This window comes from Bufo gargarizans, chromosome 2, assembly GCF_014858855.1.
Source record: "Bufo gargarizans isolate SCDJY-AF-19 chromosome 2, ASM1485885v1, whole genome shotgun sequence".
Lineage (NCBI taxonomy): Eukaryota > Metazoa > Chordata > Amphibia > Anura > Bufonidae > Bufo > Bufo gargarizans.
The window spans coordinates 628,095,562-628,119,231 of record NC_058081.1 but is presented as its reverse complement, the minus strand read 5'-3'; the positions used below and the strand labels follow the sequence as shown (position 1 = coordinate 628,119,231).

Genomic DNA, 23,670 nt, shown 5'->3' with positions numbered 1-23,670 from the left:
CTTTAATAGGGAGCTTGACTGACATGGCCAGGTGAGATAAGGCTAGTTTCACACTAGCGTTCGGCTGTCCGCTCGTGAGCTCCGTTTGAAGGGGCTCACGAGCGGACCCGAACGCTTCCGTCCAGCCCTGATGCAGTCTGAATGGATTCGGATCCGCTCAGACTGCATCAGTCTGGCGGCGTTCAGCCTCCGCTCCGCTCAGCAGGCGGACACCTGAACGCTGCTTGCAGCGTTCGGGTGTCCGCCTGGCCGTGCGGATCCGTCCAGACTTACAATGTAAGTCAATGGGGATAGATCCGTTTGAAGATGCCACAATATGGCTCAATCTTCAAACGGATCCGTCCCCCATTGAATTTCAATGTAAAAGTCTGGACGGATCCGCTCAGGCTAATTTCACACTTAGCCATTTTTTGCCAATATAATGCAGACAGATCCGTTCTGAACGGAGCCACCGTCTGCATTAATATGAGCGGATCCGTTCAGAACAGATCCGATCGAACGCTAGTGTGAAAGTAGCCTAACTAGGCAGTAACCTGGTCCTTTCAAAATAGTAGAGGGAAGGGCTGGCAGAGGAAACAAGGGCGCACAGAGTAGCTCTAGGCCATCCTCTGTGCACTTAACCACTCACAGAGTGAAGAGACAGATTGCCAAGTGAAAGTTATCATTACATTCAGCTGAGTTATAATAGGGAGTACAGCTCCGGAGTATATACAGAATGAAACTCAGAATCAGTATAGTATAAGCAATGTATGTATACAGGGACAACCAGCGGACTAATGAGTATATGTTGTATAATATGTAATGAAATGTACTGACAAAGTGACTGAACTATGTATGCTCATAGGCTTATTTTAAATTAGTATGAGTATAAAGCTTAAATTGCTCTACATGCATGTTGGTACTTGTAGTCCCCGGATTCAATGGAGGCCATTTTGGCACTAAAAAATGATAAAAACCATAGGGGGCCCAACATGCATGTGGAACCTACACCCCCTGAACTTCATGGTCGCTGTCATGGCACTTAACAGGTTGAACTTAGTGTTAGGTTCCCGTCTTACAGAGATCACCTTGACGTGTGGCAGACGGGCTCAAATAATTTTGTACACAATGATTTGCCAAGCATCTCTAATTTATAAGCATAGCATTAGCAATATAATACATTTTTGTACTTTATTTGGTTTGCAGAGAGCTGTTGCATTGTATGTTTTGTTCTATGTTGTGTTTTCAGCCATAGCAACGTGCACCTGCGCATTGGGATGTGCTGACTAACCCTCTTTTTTTGCAGTCTAAGGCTACTTTCACACTTGCGGCAGGACGGATCCGACAGGCTGTTCACCATGTCGGATCCGTCCTGCGGCTATTTCGCCGTGCCGCCGCTCCGTCCCCATTGACTATAATGGGGATGGGGGCGGAGCTCCGGCGCAGCACGGCGAAAGCCGCCGGACTAAAAAGCCTGACATGCAGTAATTGTAGTCCGACTGCCGTGCTGCGCCGGAGCTCCGCCCCCGTTCCCATTATAGTCAATGGGGACGGAGCGGCGGTCCGGCAGCACGGTGAAATAGCCGCAGGACGGATCCGACATGGTGAACAGCCTGTCGGATCCGTCCTGCCGCAAGTGTGAAAGTACCCTTATGTATGCTGAGGGAAACCTCAGACCAGACCTGAGTAAACCAACACCTTCTTATATAAGAGACGGGTGAAAATGTCCCATTTTAAAAGAAAAGTCAATTCCTCAAGAATCAGTAAGACTTGGAAAAATATCCTGGTTTATTTCACATTGTATTTATTTCTGCAGCGTGGAGGAGGAAGTAGAAAATGAACCTTTTCATGCAAATCCCTCGTCAGGTCTCTTGGATGGACATTTTCAGGGCGAACTGTCTGGCAGAAGATGAGAGGGACTGACATCCAGGGAACACAGTCTGCTGTGGAGCGGTTAATGAAATCTATCATGGGTTAGACAAATAAAAGCCTTGTGGGTGCACCAAGGAACCCCCGTACCATGTAGACACACAAAATATCATCTTATATTCCACTCTCAGCCTAGAGGATAACAGCGTGTGTAAGGAACAAGGGAGGCCCTTGCGGTAAAATATAGCACAAGAAGCTGCTCTATGGGACAGGGCTAACAGTGAGCAAAGGAAAATAAACGGTGCAATTTCAAGGATAGGCCAAGGAAGAGACTTTGCAAAAAATTAGATGTGCAATTTAAAAAAAAAGTCTACTAAAACCTGTATACATATATATTCAATAAATAGGTCCCTGCCTCCTGGCACATGTCCCCAAACACATGTCATTTGGAATTTTTGGCATGGTAGATGGAAAATAAGTTCCTGCAGTCAGATATTCACAGATCCAGTGTGATTCCAGATTTTTGACCTTCTCATTTTTGACCATCCTGCATCACAGTGTTCTGAAAGAACAGAAAATTTTGCACCAAAACCCCAGAATATTGCAGTCTGTATTCTGATAGGCCAATCCCATAAGTCTGAACCCAACTGCTTATACAGTTTCTGGACCAATGGAATTGCTAGATCAGTGCAATGCATAGCTTAGATGGTAACTGGGCATAAAATAAATTGAAAACCCTATCCTTGCATATCCAGGGCTGCAGACATGTCCAGTTTAGTTAAATGCATTTCCATACTTATGGTTGCAAGTGGATGCCTTCAAATGTATTTAAAGGGGCACTAAACCTAAAATCTGGTTGTCAGGGAGTCCACAATTTTTTCTGCCCTCATGATTAACTACTTTATGTCCCATATCTCCAGCACAGGCATCCTTGAGAAAACTTTACATACCGTAGGTGTAACTGATATTCATTAATACATATTATAACACTGCTACTGATTTTAAAGGGATAGTCCATGATTTAAAAAAAACATGGCAGCTTTCTTTCAAAAACAGCACCACACCCGTCAACAGGTTGTGCGTGGTATTACAGTTTAGTTCCACTGATGTGTAGTGCTCCCTTAAAGACAGAATAATATGCAGATGCATACATCATGTAACAGATAGAAAAAGTTGGGTGTTCAGCAACATAAAGACATCTCCACACGTACCTTACACCAGTTGTTGAAGTACTACAACTTAAAGCGTATCAGTGCAAGCTAGGAGTTGTAGTTCCACAACAGACAGAGATGCACAAGTTGAAGACCAATTGTTATGATTGCACCAAGGGGTAAAACCAATTGAACCTTGAAGGAGAATATGGCTCTGGTAAAACAATGCCATTTTATCAGCATATGCTCATCATTACTATAACATATATTATTTCTGACAACTTTGTTTCTTCTTTTTTAATAATGGATATAGTCTTAAAAAATTCAGCTTGTTGGATTCATGTGCAGATAATCCAGGGTAGATGTTCCAGGTGTCGGATATATGTTTTGAGTATCAAAATTCTGCTCTTGGTATAGGCTAGCCGTCCGCATCGATCTTGTGAGCTGAAAGAATAGAGAAGAAAAGGAGACGATCATAAAATCACACAAAAGGCTAATATCAGAGGCGACTTTGTGAGAGGATATTACCAGGCTCTGCTTGCTTTCCTTGCATGATCTACTTTTATGTGAAAGTGAAATGTAAAATGCTAGAAAATCCAAGATGCATTGTGGAATTGGGGATAGGGGTGGCAATACTTCTACCTTTTAAAGTATCTATAAGGACCAGAGGTGCATTTAGCTCCCAATCCAAGGCCTGTTGAGTTAATACTGCACGCTGCTGTATGTGACAGGCGTGTTCGTATGCAGACCACAAGCAGTAAGAAAACAGTGTCCTGTGCATCTAAACAGGAAGAACGGGCAAGATAAGGGCACTATACTGCATTTAATGATAGTAGGATGGCACTTAATTGAATTAAAGGAGCTTTCTGGGAGTTCAGCATTGATGGCCTATCCTCAGTAGTCATCAGCAAAGCGAGCTTCAGAATCTAGATCCAAAGTAGCTTCGGTCAAAACTTTGTTTGAATACTGTGCAGAGATCCGTCTCTGCATTCAAATGTATGGGCTCCGGTGAGACTTCGGTGAATAACTTTGGCATTCAATTTTTAAAATTGATAACCATTTTAAAACTGTAATCCGAAGTTGGCGTTGGTACCGGTTGGTACCTCAGTACTGAAGCCGACTTCGCATCCAAGTTTTAAAATGGTTTTCAAGTTCAATAATCAAATCCTGAAGTTATTCACCAAAGTACTGCAAGACTTTGTCGAGAACCAATTTCCCCCGCGGGAGCCCATACATTTTAATGCTGTATGGAGACGGATCTCTGTACAGCATTAAAACCAAGTTTTGAGCAAATCAACTTCGGATCTTGGATCTGAAGCTCGATTTACTCATCCGTAATACTTAAGATAGGATCCCCAATATTTAATTTGTCGGGGTCTGACTCCAGGCACCCCCACCAATTAGCAGTTTGATAAGGTTGTGTCTCTCTGGTGAGTGCTGTGGCCTCTTCCTAAGCCGGTGATGTCATGTTGAACAGTCACATGGCCTATTTGCAGCTCAGTGCCCTTCAAGTAAATGGGCCTGGGCTGCAATACCAAGTACGACCAGTATACGAAGGACGGTGCTGTGCTTAACATGCTGTGAGGAAGCTGCAGCACTCACTAGAGCACTGCAACCTCGTAAAACAGCTGATCGACGAGAGTGCTGGGAGTTGGACCCCCATCAATCAGATCCTGATGACCTATCCATAGGACAGGCCAGCAATATTGGGCTCCCGGAAAACCACATTAATGATAGTAGTATGGCACTATTGAAGCAATGTGAGGTATTGTTTGGGTATAATATGTAATAATTTCCTGGGCTCTGTATGGTTGCATCTATTCGGGTACTGGATAATGGTTTTTGGGCACTATTTGTCTTGGCATTGTGGGGAGCTGTCTGGGCATTTTATGGCACTAGATATATTTGGGCACTGTGTGGAATGGTCTAGGCTTTTATCACATGCATTATCTGGACATTGGGTGGCACTGTCAGGGCTACGGCACTAGATATTTGGGCACTATGTGAAATGGTCTGGGCTTTTATGACATTATCTGGGCACTGTCTGGACAATGGCACTAGATATTTGGACACTGTGTGGCATGCTATGGGCTTTTATGACATGAATTATCTGGGCATTGGGTGGCACTGTCTGTGCTCTTTACAGCACTAGATATCTGGGCACTGTGCGGCATGGTCTGGGCTTTGGTTGGTAATGTCTGGGAACTTTAGTTACTATACCACTTTGATGATACGGAGTGGTGGGGGGTGATCACATCCCACATCTCTACGATCCTTGTTCAGATAAAAAGCTTAAATATAAACTCACACTGCTTTGGTATCCTAAGTGGCTCGTTGTCTCCAGACATGACTTGGTGCAGAACCCCTCTGAACTGGTAGAGGATCTTTAGGCTTTTATCTTCCCCAATACATGGGTCATAGAACCCAGGCAGTCCAGCCTAAGAAGGAGGAAAGACAGCCAGGGTCAGCTGCCATTATAAAGGGACAGCGGGAAAATCTTCACCATGGAAGGAAGCTTTAGTGAAGTTACCTTTGAAGCTTCTGTGAGGATCAACTTAGAGTCTTTGACCAAGCACTGCAGGGGCACCGTCACATCAATGACTTTCACTCTCTCATTTCTCCGGCTGTTGTCGGTAACAAATTTGCCATACCAAGCATTCAATATTATCAAGCCTGAAACACAAAAATAACCCTAGGTTGTGAAATTTAGAGATCCTGTCAGCTCTCCTGACATGTCCGTTTTAGTAAATGCTTGCAGTCCCAATGAAATAGCAATTCTGCTGCATCATTTTTTAGAATCCAGCATTATGCCATTCCTCTGTTACTCCTCCTGGAAATGCATGAATGAACTGACAACTTGTCAACATGGTACAGAGTCTGACACTGTCAAATCAGTGCTCACTACTGACAAGGGGAAGAGTAATGCTCAATACACACTAATGATAAAATGACAGAAAATTAACAGATGGGCACTAGGCATCTCAAAAGAAGTTCACCCGTACCCATTTTAGACTCTTCAGTTTCTATGATCCGCCGCACAGACTCTTGCATTAATCGCACCTACAAAACCAGAAAACAACAATGAGGATCACATTTTAGAACTTTTTTTTTTTTTTTTTAGAAGAATTAAAGGAAAAGTTAACCTAAAAGTTGCTGACAGCTGAGGGAAGTAAAGAAGGTAGGATTTAACATTCTTCGTCTCCCACTGTGTATTTTATTCAATGTTTTGGATGCATGTTTAACCCCTTCACGGCCGAGCCACTTTTCACCTTAAATCCCAGGCTGATTTTTGCAAATCTGACATGTGTCACTTTATGTGGTGATAACTTTAAAACGCTTTTACTTATCTAAGCCATTCTGAGACTGTTTTCTCGTCATATATTGTGCTTCATGACAGTGGTAAATTTGAGTCAAAATATTTCATTTTTATTTATAAAAAATACACAATTTACCAAAAATGTATAAAAATTCACAATTTTCTAAATTTCTATTTCTCTGCTTTTTAAAACAGATAGTGGTATCTCCTAAAATAGCTATTACTTTACATTTCCCATATGTCTACTTCATGTTTGGATCACTTTGTAAAGGACATTTTTTTTTGTGGGGGGGACATTAGAAGGCTTACAAGTTAAGAAGCAAATCTTGAAATTTTTCAAAAAAAATCCAAAACCCACTTTTTAAAAGGACCAGTTCAGGTTTGAGGTCACTTTGTGAGGCTTACATAATAGAAACCAGACAAAAATAGCCTCATTTTAGAAACTACACCCCTGAAGGTATTCAAAACTGATTCCACTAACCTTCTTACCCCTTTAGGTGTTCCACAAGAATTAAAGGAAAATGGAGATGAAGGCAGATTTTCAGTTTTAATCAATTTTTTCCAGTAACAAAGCAAGGGTTAACAGCCAAACAAAACTCAATATTTATTACCGGGATTCTGTAGTTTACAGAAACACCCTATATGTGGTCGTAAACTGCTGTACGGGCACACGGCAGGGTGCAGAAGGAAAAGAACGCCATATGTTTTTTGGAAGGCAGATTTCACTGGGATAATTTTAATTTGCCATGTCACATTTGACACCTGGAGTAGAAACTCCCCAAAAATTACCCCATTTTAGAAACTACGGGATAAGGCCGAATGTAGGGGCGAATTATTTTCAGTATGAGATGATGGTTTTATTGGTACTATTTTGGGGTGCATATGACTTTTTATGATGTAAGAATGGCTTTTTTTTTTTAAATCAGATCATTTTTTATTGAACATTTTACAATGTAGCTACACGTTTTATCATATTACGTACAAGGATGACATAGAGACATGCTGTCCATACGGCTAATAACGAAAAGGACGCCAAGCTATGTGCAGTAAACAGATTACAATCCAACCCCCCCACCCCTCCCATCCCACCCCACCCAACCTGCAAGATTCAAAAGGCACATTGTTAAACACCTCTATTCAGACGTCGAAACGACAGCCATGGATCCCACAATTTTTCAAATTTCGCTGGGCATCCACGCTTCTGGTATACCATCCGTTCATAACTCAGCATCACGTCAACCGCACTTAAGAATTCACCTAGCGTTGGCGGCGCTGTCTGTATCCAATGTAAGGCGATTAATTTCCTAGCAACATACAACACTCTACCTATAGCTATTTTATGCACCTGACCGGTGGCCAATTCAGAGACATATCCCAACACACACACTTTCGGGTCAGAGGGTATTCGTACTTTGTAAACGTCCTGTGTCGTCTGACGTACCAACTCCCAGTATCTCCCCAACCTTTCGCACGTCCACATCATATGCAACAAATCTGCAGACACCACAGAGCATCTTGGACATTCATCCGTGGGTCTAAACCCTATACGGAACAAAAAAAACGGTGTTTTGTAGACTCTATGGACAATAAACAGCTGTGAGAGTTTACGCCCTTCACTCAAGGAAGAGAGAGGTATCGCCTCCAGTATGTCAGACCACTGGTTGTCAGTTAATTCGCCAACATCTTTTTCCCATTTACTTTTAGCCGCAAGCGGATGTGACATTAGAAACTTATCAAGCAACATCTTGTATATACAGGAAATCATACCTCTCCTCGCCCCCCTGGACAGAATCAGGTGCAATGCAGCATCTCTCCCCGCCACCATAGTTGTACCTTTAAATGTGGAGTTGTAAGCGTGTCTCACCTGAAGGTACTTATAAAAGTGAGTTCTAGGCAGTTCATACTTCTCCTGAAATCTGGCAAATGACATGAACTTCTTTTCCTCTAAAAGATGTCCCAACCTCAGAATACCCTTCCCTTTCCATGCCCCAAACTCAGACAGGGAGAGGAATTCCGGCAGCACGGGATTATCCCACAGTGGAGTGTATTCCGTATTGCCGAAAACCCCCCTCAGGAGCTTGACCCTATTCCACACGGATTGCATCAAATGTCCCAAATCACCCATCGGACCACTCCTTCCAGCCCCCTTAGTCTCAAGGATTAGCAGTAGGTCACTAGAGGACAAGCAATACTTAAACAACTGACACGACATCTCACTCGACTCCAGTTCCAGCCACCCCTTAAAATGTTGGCATTGAGCCGCCAGGAAGTACACCCAGGGGTTTGGCACTGCAAGGCCCCCTTCCGTTTTAGGATATTGCAACGTTTCCAGCTTAATTCTCGGATGCCCCTTCCGCCATATGAGCTCCCTGAAAGTAGCATTGATTGGAGCAAATTTGGACTTTGACAGCCAGACCGGGGAATTATGTAGAACATAGAGTGTAAGAATGGCTTTTTGACACACTTTTTATTTCATTTTTGTTACGGACGTGGCGATACCTAATATGTATACCTTTTTTTTATTTATTTATTTAGGTTTTACACAATGATATCATTTTTGAAATAATAAAAAAAAAAAAAATTATGTTTTAGTGTCTCCATAGTCAGAGCCATAATTTTTTTAATTTTTTGGGCGATTGCCTTAGGTAGGGGCTCATTTTTTGCGGGATGAGGTGACAGTTAGATTGGTTCTATTTTGGAGGGCATACGCCTTTTTGATCGCTTGGTTTTGCACCTTTTTTTTTTAGCACAGTTTTTATTTTATTTTTTTGACGGTGTTCACCGTTAGGTCATGTGTTATTTTTATAGAGCCGGTCGATACGGATGCAGCGATACATAATATGTCTACTTTTCTTTTGTTCCCCTATTTTGTACAAATTAATTTTACTTTATTTTGGGAAAGGGCTGCTTTTTTTTTTTTACTTGTCACTCTTTTCATTTTTTTCACACTTTTCTTTTTGTCCCACTCGGGGACTTTAAATTTTGGGGGTCTAATGCCCTTTACAAGGCATCACAATACTTCTGTAATAGATTGTAATACACTTCAGCCTGCTTGCCTGAGAGATCCAGGGGGCTGGATCTCACAGGCTGTCATGGAAGGCAGCCACGATGCCCAAGGAAGGCATCGGGCTGCCTTCCCTGCCAACGGGTCCCCGTCAGAGAGGCACGGGGACCCGATGGCCACCCCACACCCGGCAGGATCCCGCGGCCAGTGCAAGAGTTTTCACTGATGCCGGCGCGTACAGCAGGGGTCCGGCTATCAGCGACTGCCGGACCCCTGCCCCGATCAGGCGGGTGCAGCTCCTGCACCCGTCCGAAGTACATATACGGGTTAATAAAGTCTATTATAAAAAAAAAAAAAAAGCTCATTATTATATATATTTTTTTTACAGATTAAAAAAAAAAAAAAATCATCCCATTTTTATCTCTAATGTGCTGCTATGTATCTGTATTCCAGTCCATTACTTTCTACTAAGTCTAGTTTCACATATGCGGCAAGAGATCAGACAGGCTGGTCCAGCAGAGAAGCAGACGCAAATATGCTGAGAATCGGACAGATCTCTGCCGGAACCCATTATAATTAATGAGGTCAGCAGGTAGTCAGGTAATGGCAATCCCGTATCCCAAGAGCTCGGGCAGGCTGTTCTCTGCCGGGTCTCTTGCTGCATATGTGAAACTAGCCTAAAAGAGCACAGGCAATTGTTAGGGCACACTAACAACAGGAAATATGACTAGACAGCACTGGGGTCTTTCAGTGGAAACAGGCATTTGCTTGGGAATACCTAAAAATAACATATCAGCAGGAAAAATGGTCTAACAGCCCCAGGGTCTTTTAAAGGGGCTGCCAATGTCAGAGTTTTTAAAATTCATATAATAAGAAAAAAAAATGCATACTTCCTGTCCTGAACTATATCCATTCCAGTGGCTCCGCTAGATCCAACCGCTTGCTTCAGAACTCTTGTGCCATATACTGCTGAGGCCAGTGACTGGCTGCAGCTGCCATGTGTGGTATATGGGAACATCATGGCTGAAGCAGAGGGTAGGAAAGGAGCAGTGGCTGGAACAGAGGGGGCTTAGGACAGTAAGTGTACTTTTTTTAATTATTCAAATAGCTTCCTTGCCTGCAAAAGAAAAGAAAAAAAAAAAGAAAAAAAATAATTACTTGGAAGGCCCATTTAACCCTTGCGGACAGGGTTTTTGGTAGCCTGGACAATTTTCACAGTTCTGACTTGAACAAATGAAACTAAAATTTAAAAAAAATAAATAAAAATATGCTACCATGTCCCCAAAATCTAATTTTCTTTAAGTGCACAATATACCACAAATAAAAATATAAAAATACAACTAGAGGTAGGTGGAGAGTCCTTAAAAATGATTTCAGGGATTTTGGTCAAAAGCTGAGGGCAAGGACCTCAAAAGGTAGTATTTTCCGAAATACTGCCTGTACCACGAGCCACACAAGAAAGGCAACGGGAGATTAACAAGTGGCTCAAGAACTGGTGTAGGAAGGAGGTGTTTGGGTTCCTGGAGAACTGGGCCGATTTTTCTATCGGCTACAGGCTCTATTGTAGGGACGGGCTGCACCTCAATGGGGAAGGGGCAGCTGTGCTGGGGAGAAAGATGGCTAGAAGGTTGAAGGAGTGTTTAAACTAGGGACTGGGGGAGGGGAATAACGTTATAGGATGGGAAGATAGCGCAGATAGTGACCAGGGTGAGGTAATTGGACTGGGGGAGGAATGGAAGGAGGGACTAGAACAGTTCAGAAGGAAAGGTGTAGGGTAAAAAATATACATAAACCTCTCAAATGTATGTATACTAATGCCAGAAGTCTGACTAATAAAACAGGTGAACTGGAATTAGTGATGTGTGAGGAGAACTATGACATAGTGGGAATAACTGAGACATGGCTGGATGATAGCTATGACTGGGCGGTTAATGTACAAGGTTACAGTCTGTTTAGAAAGGATCGTCAAAACCGGAGAGGGGGAGGGGTCTGCCTTTATGTAAAGTCCGGTCTAAAGCCCAGACTCCGCGAAGATATAAGTGAGGGACATGAACATGTGGAGTCACTGTGGGTAGAGATACATGGAGCTAAAAACAACAATAAATTACTAATAGGAGTTTACTATAAACCACCTAATATACCAGAGTCCACAGAAAATCTACTACTAAACGAGATAGACGAGGCGGCAAATCATAATGAGGTGGTTATTATGGGGGACTTCAACTACCCAGATATAGACTGGGAAACTGAAACTTTTATATCTCATAAAGGAAACAGGTTCTTGGCAATAACCAAAGACAATTACCTCTCCCAACTGGTTCAGGACCCGACTAGAGGGACGGCCATACTGGACTTAGTATTAACCAATAGGCCGGACAGAACAACAGACGTGCAGGTTGGGGGACACCTGGGAAATAGTGACCACAAAGTAATAACCTTCCAATTATCATTCAAAAGAGCGTTTCTACAGGGAGGAACAAAAATACCAAACTTCAAAAAAGCTACATTTAGCCAACTAAGAGAGGCCATAGGCCAAACTAACTGGGACAAAGTCCTCAAAAATAAAAATACAGCCACAAAATGGGATATCTTTAAAAACATCCTAAAATCTCATTGTGAGAGGTACATACCGTATGGTAATAAAAGGTTAAGGAACAAAAAGAAACCAATGTGGATAAATAGAACTGTAAAGAAAGCAATAAATGACAAAAAGAAAGCATATCATTCACTGAAACAGGAGGGGAGCACGGAAGCACTGAAAAACTATAAGGAAAAAAATAGAACATGTAAAAAACAAATAAAAGCGGCCAAACTAGAGACCGAGAGATTAATTGCCAAAGAGAGTAAAACTAACCCTAAAATGTTCTTCAATTATATAAATGTTAAAAAGTATAAATCTGAAGGTGTCGGCCCTTTAAAGAGTAATGAGGGGGAAGTCGCAGAGAGCGATGAGGAGAAAGCAAAGCTGTTAAATATTTTTTTCTCCAATGTATTCACTGAGGAAAATAAATTGTCAGATGACATGCAGAATGCAAAAATAAATTCCCCATTAAAAGTGTCCTGTCTGACCCAGGAAGAAGTACATCAGCGACTTAAAAAGATTAAAATAGACAAATCGCCAGGACCGGATGACATACACCCCCGTATCCTAAAGGAATTAAGTAATGTCATAGCCAGACCCTTATTTCTGATATTTGCAGACTCTATACTGACAGGGAATGTCCCACAGGATTGGCGCATGGCATAAGTGGGGCCAATATTCAAAAAAGGGGCCAAAAAAAGAGCCTGGAAACTATAGGCCGGTAAGTTTAACATCTGTTGTGGGTAAACAGTTTGAAGGTTTTCTGAGAGATGCTATATTAGAGCATCTCAACAGAAATAAGCAAATAACGCCATATCAGCATGGCTTCGTGAGGGATCGGTCATGTCAGACTAATTTAATCAGTTTCTATGAGGAGGTAAGTTCTAGACTTGACAGCGGTGAATCAATGGATGTCGTATATCTGGACTTCTCCAAAGCATTTGACACTGTACCACATAAAAGGTTAGTATATAAAATGAGAATGCTCGGACTGGGAGAAAACATCTGTATGTGGGTAAGTAACTGGCTGAGGGATAGAAAACAGAGGGTGGTTATTAACGGTACACACTCAGATTGGGTCACTGTCACTAGTGGGGTACCTCAGGGGTCAGTATTGGGCCCTATTCTCTTCAATATATTTATTAATGATCTTGTAGAAGGCTTGCATAGTAAAATATCAATTTTCGCAGATGACACTAAACTGTGTAAAGTAATTTACACTGATGAGGACAGTATACTACTACAGAGGGATCTGGATAGATTGGAGGCTTGGGCAGATAAGTGGCAGATGAGGTTTAACACTGACAAATGTAAAGTTATGCACATGGGAAGGAAAAATGCAAGTCACCCGTACATACTAAATGGTAAAACACTCGGTAACACTGACATGGAAAAGGATCTAGGAATTTTAATAAACAGCAAACTAAGCTGCAAAAACCAGTGTCAGGCAGCTGCTGCCAAGGCCAACAAGATAATGGGTTGCATCAGAAGGGGCATAGATTCCCGTGATAAGAACATAGTCCTACCACTTTACAAATCGCTAGTCAGACCACACATGGAGTACTGTGTACAGTTCTGGGCTCCTGTAAACAAGGCAGACATAGCAGAGCTGGAGAAGGTCCAGAGGAGGGCATCTAAAGTAATAACTGGAATGGGGCAACTACAGTACCCTGAAAGATTATCAAAATTAGGGTTATTCACTTTAGAAAAAAGACGACTGACGGGAGATCTAATTAATATGTATAAATATATCAGGGGTCAGTACAGAGATCTCTCCCATCAGCTATTTATCCCCAGGACTGTGACTGTGACGAGGGGACATCCTCTGCGTCTGGAGGAAAGAAGGTTTGTACACAAACATAGGAGAGGATTCTTTACGGTAAGAGCAGTGAGACTATGGAGCTCTCTGCCTGAGGAGGTGGTGATGGTGAGTACAATAAAGGAATTCAAGAGGGGCCTGGATGTATTTCTGGAGTGTAATAATATTACAGGCTATAGCTACTAGAGAGAGATCGTTGATCCAGGGAGTTATTCTGATTGCCTGATTGGAGTCGGGAAGGACGTTTATATTCCCCTAAAGTGGAGAAAATTGGCTTCTACCTCACAGGGTTTTTTTTGTTTTTTTTTGCGCCTTCCTCTGGATCAACTTGCGGGATAACAGGCCGAACTGGATGGACAAATGTCTTTTTTTGGCCTTATGTACTATGTTACTATGTTACTAACTTATAGAATTAATGCACCTAAGAGAAGTGATCTGCATATTTCACTCTAAATATCCAGTATGGACTGGGTGGGGACAGAGGTAAATGAAACCTTATTGCTTGTGGTGTGTTTGGTGCGACCTATTTGATGCTCTATACCAGAAACAGTAAATATTTGAGTCACAGCATCAATAAATGGCATAACTAGGCAGATAGCGGTGATTAGATGAGCAAGTGAACATCTTCTGCCTTATTTTCCACTGATAAAGTGGAGGTTCACAGCTCTCAGTATAACGAGAAACATGGCATGCATGGATCTAGGTCATTATACGGGGCTGAATTTATGGTAACTCCTATATCTGTATTCTAGAATGGGCAGGAGAATGAAGGCAATACTCACTGCAGCCTCTGCTTCTTGCTTCTTCTTTAAGACGTCAGATGCTGAGTCTTCCCTATGTTTCTCTAATTCTCTATCAATTAAAATAAGCGGGAAAAAATGAACAATCAAGGAGTATAAGCTTGTAGAACAGTGAGTGCATCTCTAGAGTATAATACAGAATGTGAAGGCCCTATTACACGGGCAGATTGTTGTTAAAGGGGTTGTCCGGGTTCAGGGTTCATACCCTTATTTTCACCCAGGCATCTCATGCTCCGATGCGCTCCCTTGCCCTGCGCTAGATCGCGCAGGGCACAGGTTCTTTTGTTTTCAATAACACACTGCCGGGTGGAAACTTCCGCCCGGCATTGTGTTCGGTGACGTCACCAGCTCAGATGGGCGGGCCGTTTTACTGGCTAGGGCAGCGCTAAATCCCGCACATCAGTGCCAGTGACATCGCCGGGATTCCTGGCAGCCCCATAGAGAGCCCCGGTACGTCACAGGATCTCCAAACAATTCCTTTGCCCTGCGCGATTTACAGCAGGGCATAGGAGAGCAGCAGAGCATGAACTGCTCCGATGCTCAAGTCAGGGGGGCTGCCTGGGTGAAAATGGAGGGATGTCTGGGTTCAGCTCTGAACCCAGACAACCCTTTAAGATGATCGCTAACAACTCACGGCTAATGATCACGCCATGTAATAGGCGCTCTGCTGCAGGTAAACAATGAGACAGTATAGGGACGAGCAATGCATTAGCAATCACTTGTCCCTATACTGAGAAGGAGATCGCTGCATGTCACAGCAGCGGTCTCCTCCTCTAGCGAGCAGGCGATTACCAGGAGGGAACACTTCCCTCCCAACAATTGTCTGCTCTATCTGCCCGTGTAATAGGGCCTTTACTTAGGCTACAAGATAAGTAATGCATATACACAATAAACACATCAGCAGAATAGCGAGTGCAGCTCTGGAGTATAATACAGGCTTATAAGGGTCCTTTTACATGGGAAGATTTATCAGTGTAATGACTGTCAACAAAATATACCGCATTTTGAACGGTGCTCATTTGAGGATACCATAGTTTTTGCCCCATAAGACGCACTTTCCCCTTCCCTCAAAGTAGGGGAAAAATGTCAGTGCGCCTTATGGGGCGAATACTAATGAGTGCCTCCAATGCGCGTCAGGTCACAGCACAGCCGTGGCAGGAAGAAAAAGAGCGCTGAAGGTGAGAATCGGCGGCGGTGATATGTGGCATGGGAGTGATCTGGGGTCTAAATGGGGGGTCTTATTTATATTTGGGCTCTTATCTGAGGTCTGATTGGGGGGTCATTCATATTGGGGTCTGATTGAGGGTCTTATTAACATTGGGGGTCTGATTGGGGCGGTGAGCTGAGGTCTGATCTGAAGTCTAATGAAAATGTTTTTTTCTTCTTATTGTCTTCCTCTAAAACCTGCGTCTTATAAGGCGAAAAATGAATGACTGCATGAATTTCATGAGATTCAGAATGCATGACCATCAGATGGTTAGAGCAGGCATTTATTTACCTTGTCAGCTGCACTTCTCATGGTTACACAGGGAAAAGTGCTGCCAAAATAAAATATCCAACAATTCGATGTACATGCATTTGCTCGACTGTCAGCTGCTCAGCGGGTCTTTTACACAGGCCAGTGATTGAGTGATCATTTTGGCCAGTAACTGACCAGCGCAAAAGGTTCTTAAAGGGAAAATGCAGTGGAAACTACAGGTAGCAGGTTATAGAGCAGGAGGAGCTGAACTTATATAAAGATTTATGGGAACAGATTCAGTAAAACCTGTAGTTCATTCATTTGAATATCTGCTCATTCTGAGCTTAGGAGTCCTGTAAGTGGTCTTATTAGTGATTGAAAGCCATCTTTGTGCGGACTGTGCATATAGCTATATCTGTCAATCACTGATAGGACCACCCACTGGTCTCCTAAGCCCAGAAAAAGCACAGGTTTAAATGAAAAAGTGATCAATTTTAATGAATCTTTTCCCATAAAACAATATATCAATCTCCTCAGCGTCCCCTGCTACATACCACTCAGCCTGCAGACTCCACTGCATTTCAATATTACAGGTTCCCTTTAAAAGGATTTTACTGGGTAATCAGCGGCACCGTTACACCGCCAGATAATCGATAACAAGCGTTCCTATGCGCGCTTGTTAGGGATTATTGGCAGATTCTCGGCCTGTGTAAATGGGCCATAAGAAATGGTTGGAAAGAAGAGGATGAGCCAAGAACAGAAAATTTTATGATTAGGCCCCTTTCACACGAGCGAGTATTCCGCGCGGGTGCAATGCGTGATGCGAACGCATTGCGCCCACATGGAATCCGGTCCCATTCATTTCAATGGGGCTGTGTACATTTTTTTTCCACACATTTCATGCGTTGCATGAAAAACGTAGCATGTTCTATATTCAGCGTTTTTCACGCAACACTGGCCCCATAGAAGTGAATGGAGCTGCGTGAAAATCGCATCCACAAGCAAGTGCGGATGCGATGCGTTTTTTATGGATGGTTGCTAAGAGATGTTGTTCGTATACATTACATTTTTTATCACGCGCGTGCAAAACGCATTGAATCGCATAGCACCGGCGATAAAAAATAAATAAAATGAATGACTTTGCCTGCGAAATCGCACATTTTTTTACTGAATGCATTCGCAACACATCCGAACCTAATCCGGACACGCTCGTCTGCAAGGGGCCTTAGAGGGAAAAAGTTTAGAATAAACACTCCAGAAACTTATTTGGCCAGTTTAGCTACAGAAAAAAGATCCATCTTAATGCAAACCTGGTGTTTCTTGCCCATAGAGGAGTTGTCTGGTTGAGTTATAGGACGAGCTGTGGCGAGATACTTACTTCTCTTTCTGTGCCTTGAGGTAAGGTTTGATGATAAGCTGATGCATCGCTACATAGATAATAAGGGGTCCCACAGTGGCGTAAAACACCGCACTTGGTAGAAGCTGATCTGTCAGATGAATGGGGAAGAAATACGTCTGACTGGCTCTATTCAACCTGGAATAAAGGAGATCAGGAACAGATTAATAGAAAGCATCTGTAGGGCTCTGAACCACCAAACAAGCCGTAAATTATACTTTGCAACAAATGCTGAATCTCATCTGACCTCGAGTGCAAAACTTGCCACATCTATTATCCCCATCCCTGTAATAGGTGCGCAGCTAATAAGTAGCTGCTGGTCAGCCTGAATGCCGGGACCATCTATCCAAAGCAACTAGCCGGCCTATAAAATAAATTCATCAATGAAAAGAAGTAATACCTCAAACAAATGCGGTTATTTCTTAGGCTACTTTCACACTTGCGTTTTTGTGCGGATCCGTCATGGACAGATCCGTTCAGATAATACGACCGTCTGCATGCGTTCAGAACGGATTCGTTTGTAGTATCTTTAACATAGCCAAGACGGATCCGTCTTGAAAACCATTGAAAGTCAATGGAGGACGGATCGGTTTTCTATTGTGCCAGATTGTGTCAGTGAAAACGGATCCGTCCCAATTGACTTATATTGCGTGCCAGGACGGATCCGTTTGGCTCAGATTCATCAGACCGACACCAAAACGCTGCAGGCAGCATTTTGGTGTCCATCTCTAAAGCGGAATGGAGACTGAACTGATGCAAACTGAGCAGATTCTTTTCCATTCAGAATGCATTAGAATGCAAACTGATCTGTTTTGGACCGCTTGTGAGAGCCCTGAACGTATCTTACAAATGGAAAGCTAAAACGCCAGTGTGAAAGTAGCCTTAAAAGAAAAGTATACATAAATATTTACAGACAACTGAGATCATGTGATATTCTTGGCAGAGCAATGCAGGCTAATTCTGCAATCTACAGTCTTAGGCTACTTTCACACTTGCATCAAAGTTTTCCGGTATTGAGTTCCGTCCTAGAGGCTCAATACCGGAAAAAAACTGATCAGTTTTATCCTAATGCATTCTGAATGGAAAGCAATCCGTTCAGGATGTCTTCAGTTCAGTCCTTTTACGGCATTTGCATGCTGCGCTTTTCTCTCCGGCCAAAATTCCTGAACACTTGCCGGAATTTTTTTCCATTGGAATGTATTAGTGCCGCATTGACTGATCCGGTCTTCCGGTCTGCGCATGCGAAGACCTTCAAAATTGTAAAAAAATGAATACCGGATCCATTTTTCCGGATGACACTGTAGAGACGGATCCGGTATTGCAATGCATTTGTGAGACGGATCCTTACATTGTAAGGCTACTTTCACACTAGCGTTCGGGTGTCCGCTTGTAAGCTCCGTTTGAAGGGGCTCACAAGCGGACCCGAACGCATCCGTACTGCCCTAATGCATTCTGAGTGGATGCGGATCCGCTCAGAATGCATCAGTCTGGCACCGTTTGTCCTCCGCTCCGCTCAGCAGGCGGACACCTGAACGCTGCTTGCAGCGTTCGGGTGTCCGCCTGGCCGTGCGGATCCGTCCAGACTTACAATGTAAGTCAATGGGGACGGATCCGTTTGAAGATGACACACTATGGCTCAATCTTCAAACGGATCCGTCCCCCATTGACTTTACATTGAAAGTCTGGACGGATCCACCGTCTGCATTATATGAGCGGATCCGTCTCAGACGGATCCGCTCTGAACGCAAGTGTGAAAGTAGCCTAAGGTGTGTTTACAATGTGGCAGAAGTGTGCCCCCTTGTGGTCGAAGATGCTATTGTCTTCAATAAGAAAACTTATTGGTGGAGCAAAAAAAAAAAAAAAAAAAAAAAAAAAAGCTGAATGCTGAAAAATTGCATTTATGGATGGGCTTATTCTTTTATATAGCTAGCAAACTGTGATATCAGAACATATCAAGTAAGTACGTTAAATCTATAATTTAAGTCAATAAAGATTTAGTACAAAATAAATATTTGTACACTCATTGACCAAAAATTATGCACCAAAAAGGAGTTGATGGAATGAATGTGATGATAATATATATAAGTGATTACAATATTAAAACATAAGGAGATATTTATAGGGGAAAACTGCACAACTGATAGGACCCTGTTGGGCTGCCTGTAGCCTGGATACAAGATGAGGTATTTGGTTTGGCATGGAGTCATACAGGTTCGGTATGGTATCCTGCGGCACATTTGCTGTGGTGGGTAGTGTGGATCCTGCACTTGTAGGTTGCTGAAGCTGGCGTGCCAGCTGGTCCCATAAATGATCAGGCATGAGAAGGAAGTGATGCCATCTGTAGGTGACATTCCTGGGAAACCTTTGCTGTGTGCAGACGAGCATTATGAAAATGCTGCTGAAAAATGCCAGCTGGAAGCCCTGCCATGAGAGGAACACATGTGGCCATAGAATGTCCAGCACATCAGTACACTAAACGGTCAAAAGATCAGAAAAAATCCCTTTAGGGGTCTCTACCTAATAAAGTATTGTAATAAAAATATATCTTTATTTAATTATTATTAAAACTAAAAACAAATGTGTTCAAAATTATCAGAAAACAGTGAGGTTAAATTACCTAGTAGCTACTAGTGGTTGCTAGCGGCAACTGGGGGATTCATGTCACCTAAATCATCCGATATTGACACCAGCAGGCGCTCTATTTTATATAGATTGTTCGGGTTAGATAGTGTGTGGTTAGTTAACCACTGAAATTGGCATGGGTATATTAAATCTCTCTAGATACTAAGCCTGAATTGGGTGTTTGTTAACTGCATTAACAGTGAGGGTTGCCGCAATACTCGACAGTCTATTTCTGCGTGGTCTGCAGCCGTTTTGCAAGCCACACACACGTATCGACTGTTCTAAGAGCCTGGCACGTGTTATCAATTGTTTGGTAGTAATTCTCAAACTCTACTATAGTGCACACCTCATTCGCAGTCTATTGGCGTGTGCCCGTTTCCTTTGCAGGCTACACGCTTGTATCAACTGTCCTTGGAGTGTCACATAATACTCTGCGCGCTCCAGCTCAATTAGAAACAATGTGGCTAGGAGATGTGTCCACTCTACCACTGTATGTCCCTTGTCTGCACCATACACACCAATTCAGGCATACCACTTCGAACATACATTGCTGGTAACCATTCACACACATCTAACATGCTGACTCTCCGTTATACCTGACGCTACAATTGTCCACCGGACTGTTAGCTGTCTAAAATGCTAGAACGCTACACCTTAACACCCCTCCCGACATGTTTCGCCACTAAGTGGCTTCGTCAGGTGAAAGTGGGGTACCAGCGTGCGCTTTAAAATGCCCGTCTATATGCGCTACAAATGCCCTCCCTGTAATCAATGGCCAATACCGCTGCTGACACCATTGACCGACAGGCGCTTCTTGCTATCGGGCGTGAGCGCATCAGTATGTGAACACAATGTGCGTTCACACCCCTTTACCCGTCACTCACCTTCTCAGGCCATGTTGTCTCCTCCCCACAGGCATCGCTGCTCTGCTAGTGCCTATTCTCGTCAATCACCTTCTCAGGTCGTATAACTCCTCTACACAGGCATCGCTACTCTGCTATTGCCCGTGGGGGGAGGACAGGACTTGAAGCTACTGTTCCTCGATAAACCTCATATGCATGCTAGATGTGTTCTTATGCGCAGAATTGATTACGCATGGTTTACAGTGTGTCATCAGCTCTGAAGACACTGTCGATCCAATGTATTACTCAATATGAGGACAGTATACTACTACAGAGGGATCTGGACAGATTGCAGGCTTGGGCAGATAAGTGGCAGATGAGGTTTAACACTGATAAATGTAAAGTTATGCACATGGGAAGGAAAAATGCAAGTCACCCGTACATACTAAATGGTAAAACACTCGGTAAGGCCTCTTTCACACTTGCGTTGTCCGGATCCGGCGTGTACTCCACTTGCCGGAATTACACGCCGGATCCGTAAAAACGCAAGTGAACTGAAAGCATTTGAAGACGGATCCGTTTTAAATAAGGAGTCATTATAAATTTTACCATAATTTATCCTACCTAAACACTAACAAAGTTGTTATTAAATTAGTTATCATCTATGTGAATTATTTTTTCAAACATGTCTAAATGAAGGCCGTATAAGAAAAGCCTTTATTTAGGCCTTTTGGACTAAGGGTCTGTAGTCTGTGAATCCACCTAGCCTCCTCCCGAAGTAGTCTTTGGTCCAGATTCCCACTTCTAGGGTCCAGTTTGATTTTGGCCAGTCCCCAAAATTTAAGAACATCCAGGTTGCTGTTGTGGATATACGTAATATTTCTATAAAGTGAGGTATCCTTTTCTGTATTGATGGCACTGATATGTCCTGATATTCTCCCCCTTAGCTCCTGTATTGTTTTGCCAACATATAGCTTTGGGCAAGTACAGGATGCCACTACTCCGATAATTAAAAAATTCTCTTATGGTATATTCTCGACCAATGTCGCAATCGTCGGGCTTTTGTTGTACAGGAATTCAAATTCTTCTTTGGATATCAAGCATTGATCCCTGGCTGTCTTCAGAATTGTATGTAATTCACTGAGATACCGGTTTGTAGGGTTCTCTTTCAAAATCTCATGTTTCTTTATCCATCAATAGCCTATTTATCATCTGATCATAATCTGTCCTGTCTTGGACCACTATATTACCCCCTTTATCACTTGATTTTATCACAATGTCCTTAATTCTTCAAGTGCATTGAATTCCTCATATGTCAGATTTTTCAGAATAATATCCGTCTTTATTTTTAATTTGTTGATCAGCTGAGCTACGAATGCTACAAATGTTTTAATGTTTTTTAACTGTGAGAAAGGTGGGGTCCATCTGTATCTGGGTTGAAGGTCTGTCAATGGAGGTATAATCTCACTATAACCCTCACTTTTCATATGAAGACTTTCCAGAGTATACAATGCTTGTTGTTCTTTCTGGATTAATTTACCTATATCAGATGTTGTACTTGCAAATTGTTTGTGCAGTGCTAATTTCCGTGCAAATAAATGTATGTCCTTCACCCAACTAAACTTATCAAACCGTGGTACTGGTGTAAAAGTGAGACCTCTTTTTAGAAGTATAATTTGTGCCTCCGTTAAGGACAGTGCTGACAGATTGATAACCTGGGTCGTATTTAATTCTTCCGTTATTCTGTCTGTATTGGCAGTTCTTTTATGAGGGAAGCCAATATTCCATGGAGTAACGTATTTTTCAGATCCCTGGTTACAGCTCTCACTACCAATTACAGTCATTTTGATTTGTAACCCCATTTGTCCCTGTCCCTTAATTGGATACTGTTCTGCCCTAAAAAAAGGGGGGCTACGGGTGGTGTTGCAAAAATATTTGGCTGACCAGCCAATGTTGGGCCCAGGTTCTGTTGCACTGTAGTATTGGTGATATTTGTGCCTGAGTGCATTAATGATAGTGATGCTGACGCTGGGGTATTCTGCATTTTTGTCGTCATTTTTGGCCTTGTTGAAATGGTATTTCCCATTTGTACTTGAAATGGCAGCTGGCACTGGAGAATGCAAATCCACCCAATAATGAGGGTTCTCCAGTTTGTGACGGCTGGATACATTCTGATGTATTATTAGTCGGATTTCCCGCTTTTTTCAGATTGCGGTATTTATTATATCGGACCTTTCTTTTAGTACCACCTCTGTTAAAATCTTTGGTATTTGTGATTTCAGCCCCGGAGGTTTCAGATTCAGAGTAGTCAGTATACCTAGTGTTTCTCACTGGAAAATGTTGTCTGTTTTTTCCAATTGTTTACACGGTCAGCGTCAAAATCTGATTTATCACGAATGTACAGTCGTGGCCCATAGTTTTGAGAATTACATAAATATTGGAAATTGGAAAAGTTGCTGCTTAAGTTTTTATAATATCAATTTGCATATACTCCAGAATGTTATGAAGAGTGATCAGATGAATTGCATAGTCCTTCTTTGCCATGAAAATTAACTTAATCCCCCAAAAAATTTCCACTGCATTTCATTGCTGTCATTAAAGGACCTGCTGAGATCATTTCAGTAATCATCTGGTTAACTCAGGTGAGAATGTTGACGAGCACAAGGCTGGAGATCATTATGTCAGGCTGATTGGGTTAAAATGGCAGACTTGACCTGTTAAAAGGAGGGTGATGCTTGAAATCATTGTTCTTCCATTGTTAACCATGGTGACCTGCAAAGAAACGCGTGCAGCCATCATTGCGTTGCATAAAAATGGCTTCACAGGCAAGGA

The 23,670-nt window shown here is 42.6% G+C and overlaps 1 protein-coding gene across 1 annotated transcript in view; it reads right to left on the bottom strand.

Moving 5' to 3' along the window:
* Positions 1–1,739: 1,739 nt before the first annotated feature.
* The window catches only part of DNAJC11 (DnaJ heat shock protein family (Hsp40) member C11), a 204,644-nt gene continuing 182,713 nt past the window's right edge, over positions 1,740–23,670 (bottom strand). Inside the window, exons 11-16 of the mRNA XM_044282132.1 lie at positions 17,357–17,512; positions 14,502–14,571; positions 6,002–6,059; positions 5,530–5,672; positions 5,308–5,437; positions 1,740–3,443 (exon numbers count right to left, since the gene is read on the bottom strand). Of these exons, the coding sequence (XP_044138067.1) occupies positions 3,418–3,443; positions 5,308–5,437; positions 5,530–5,672; positions 6,002–6,059; positions 14,502–14,571; positions 17,357–17,512 (583 nt within the window). The 3' untranslated portion in view covers positions 1,740–3,417. The remainder of the gene's footprint in view (positions 3,444–5,307; positions 5,438–5,529; positions 5,673–6,001; positions 6,060–14,501; positions 14,572–17,356; positions 17,513–23,670) is intronic.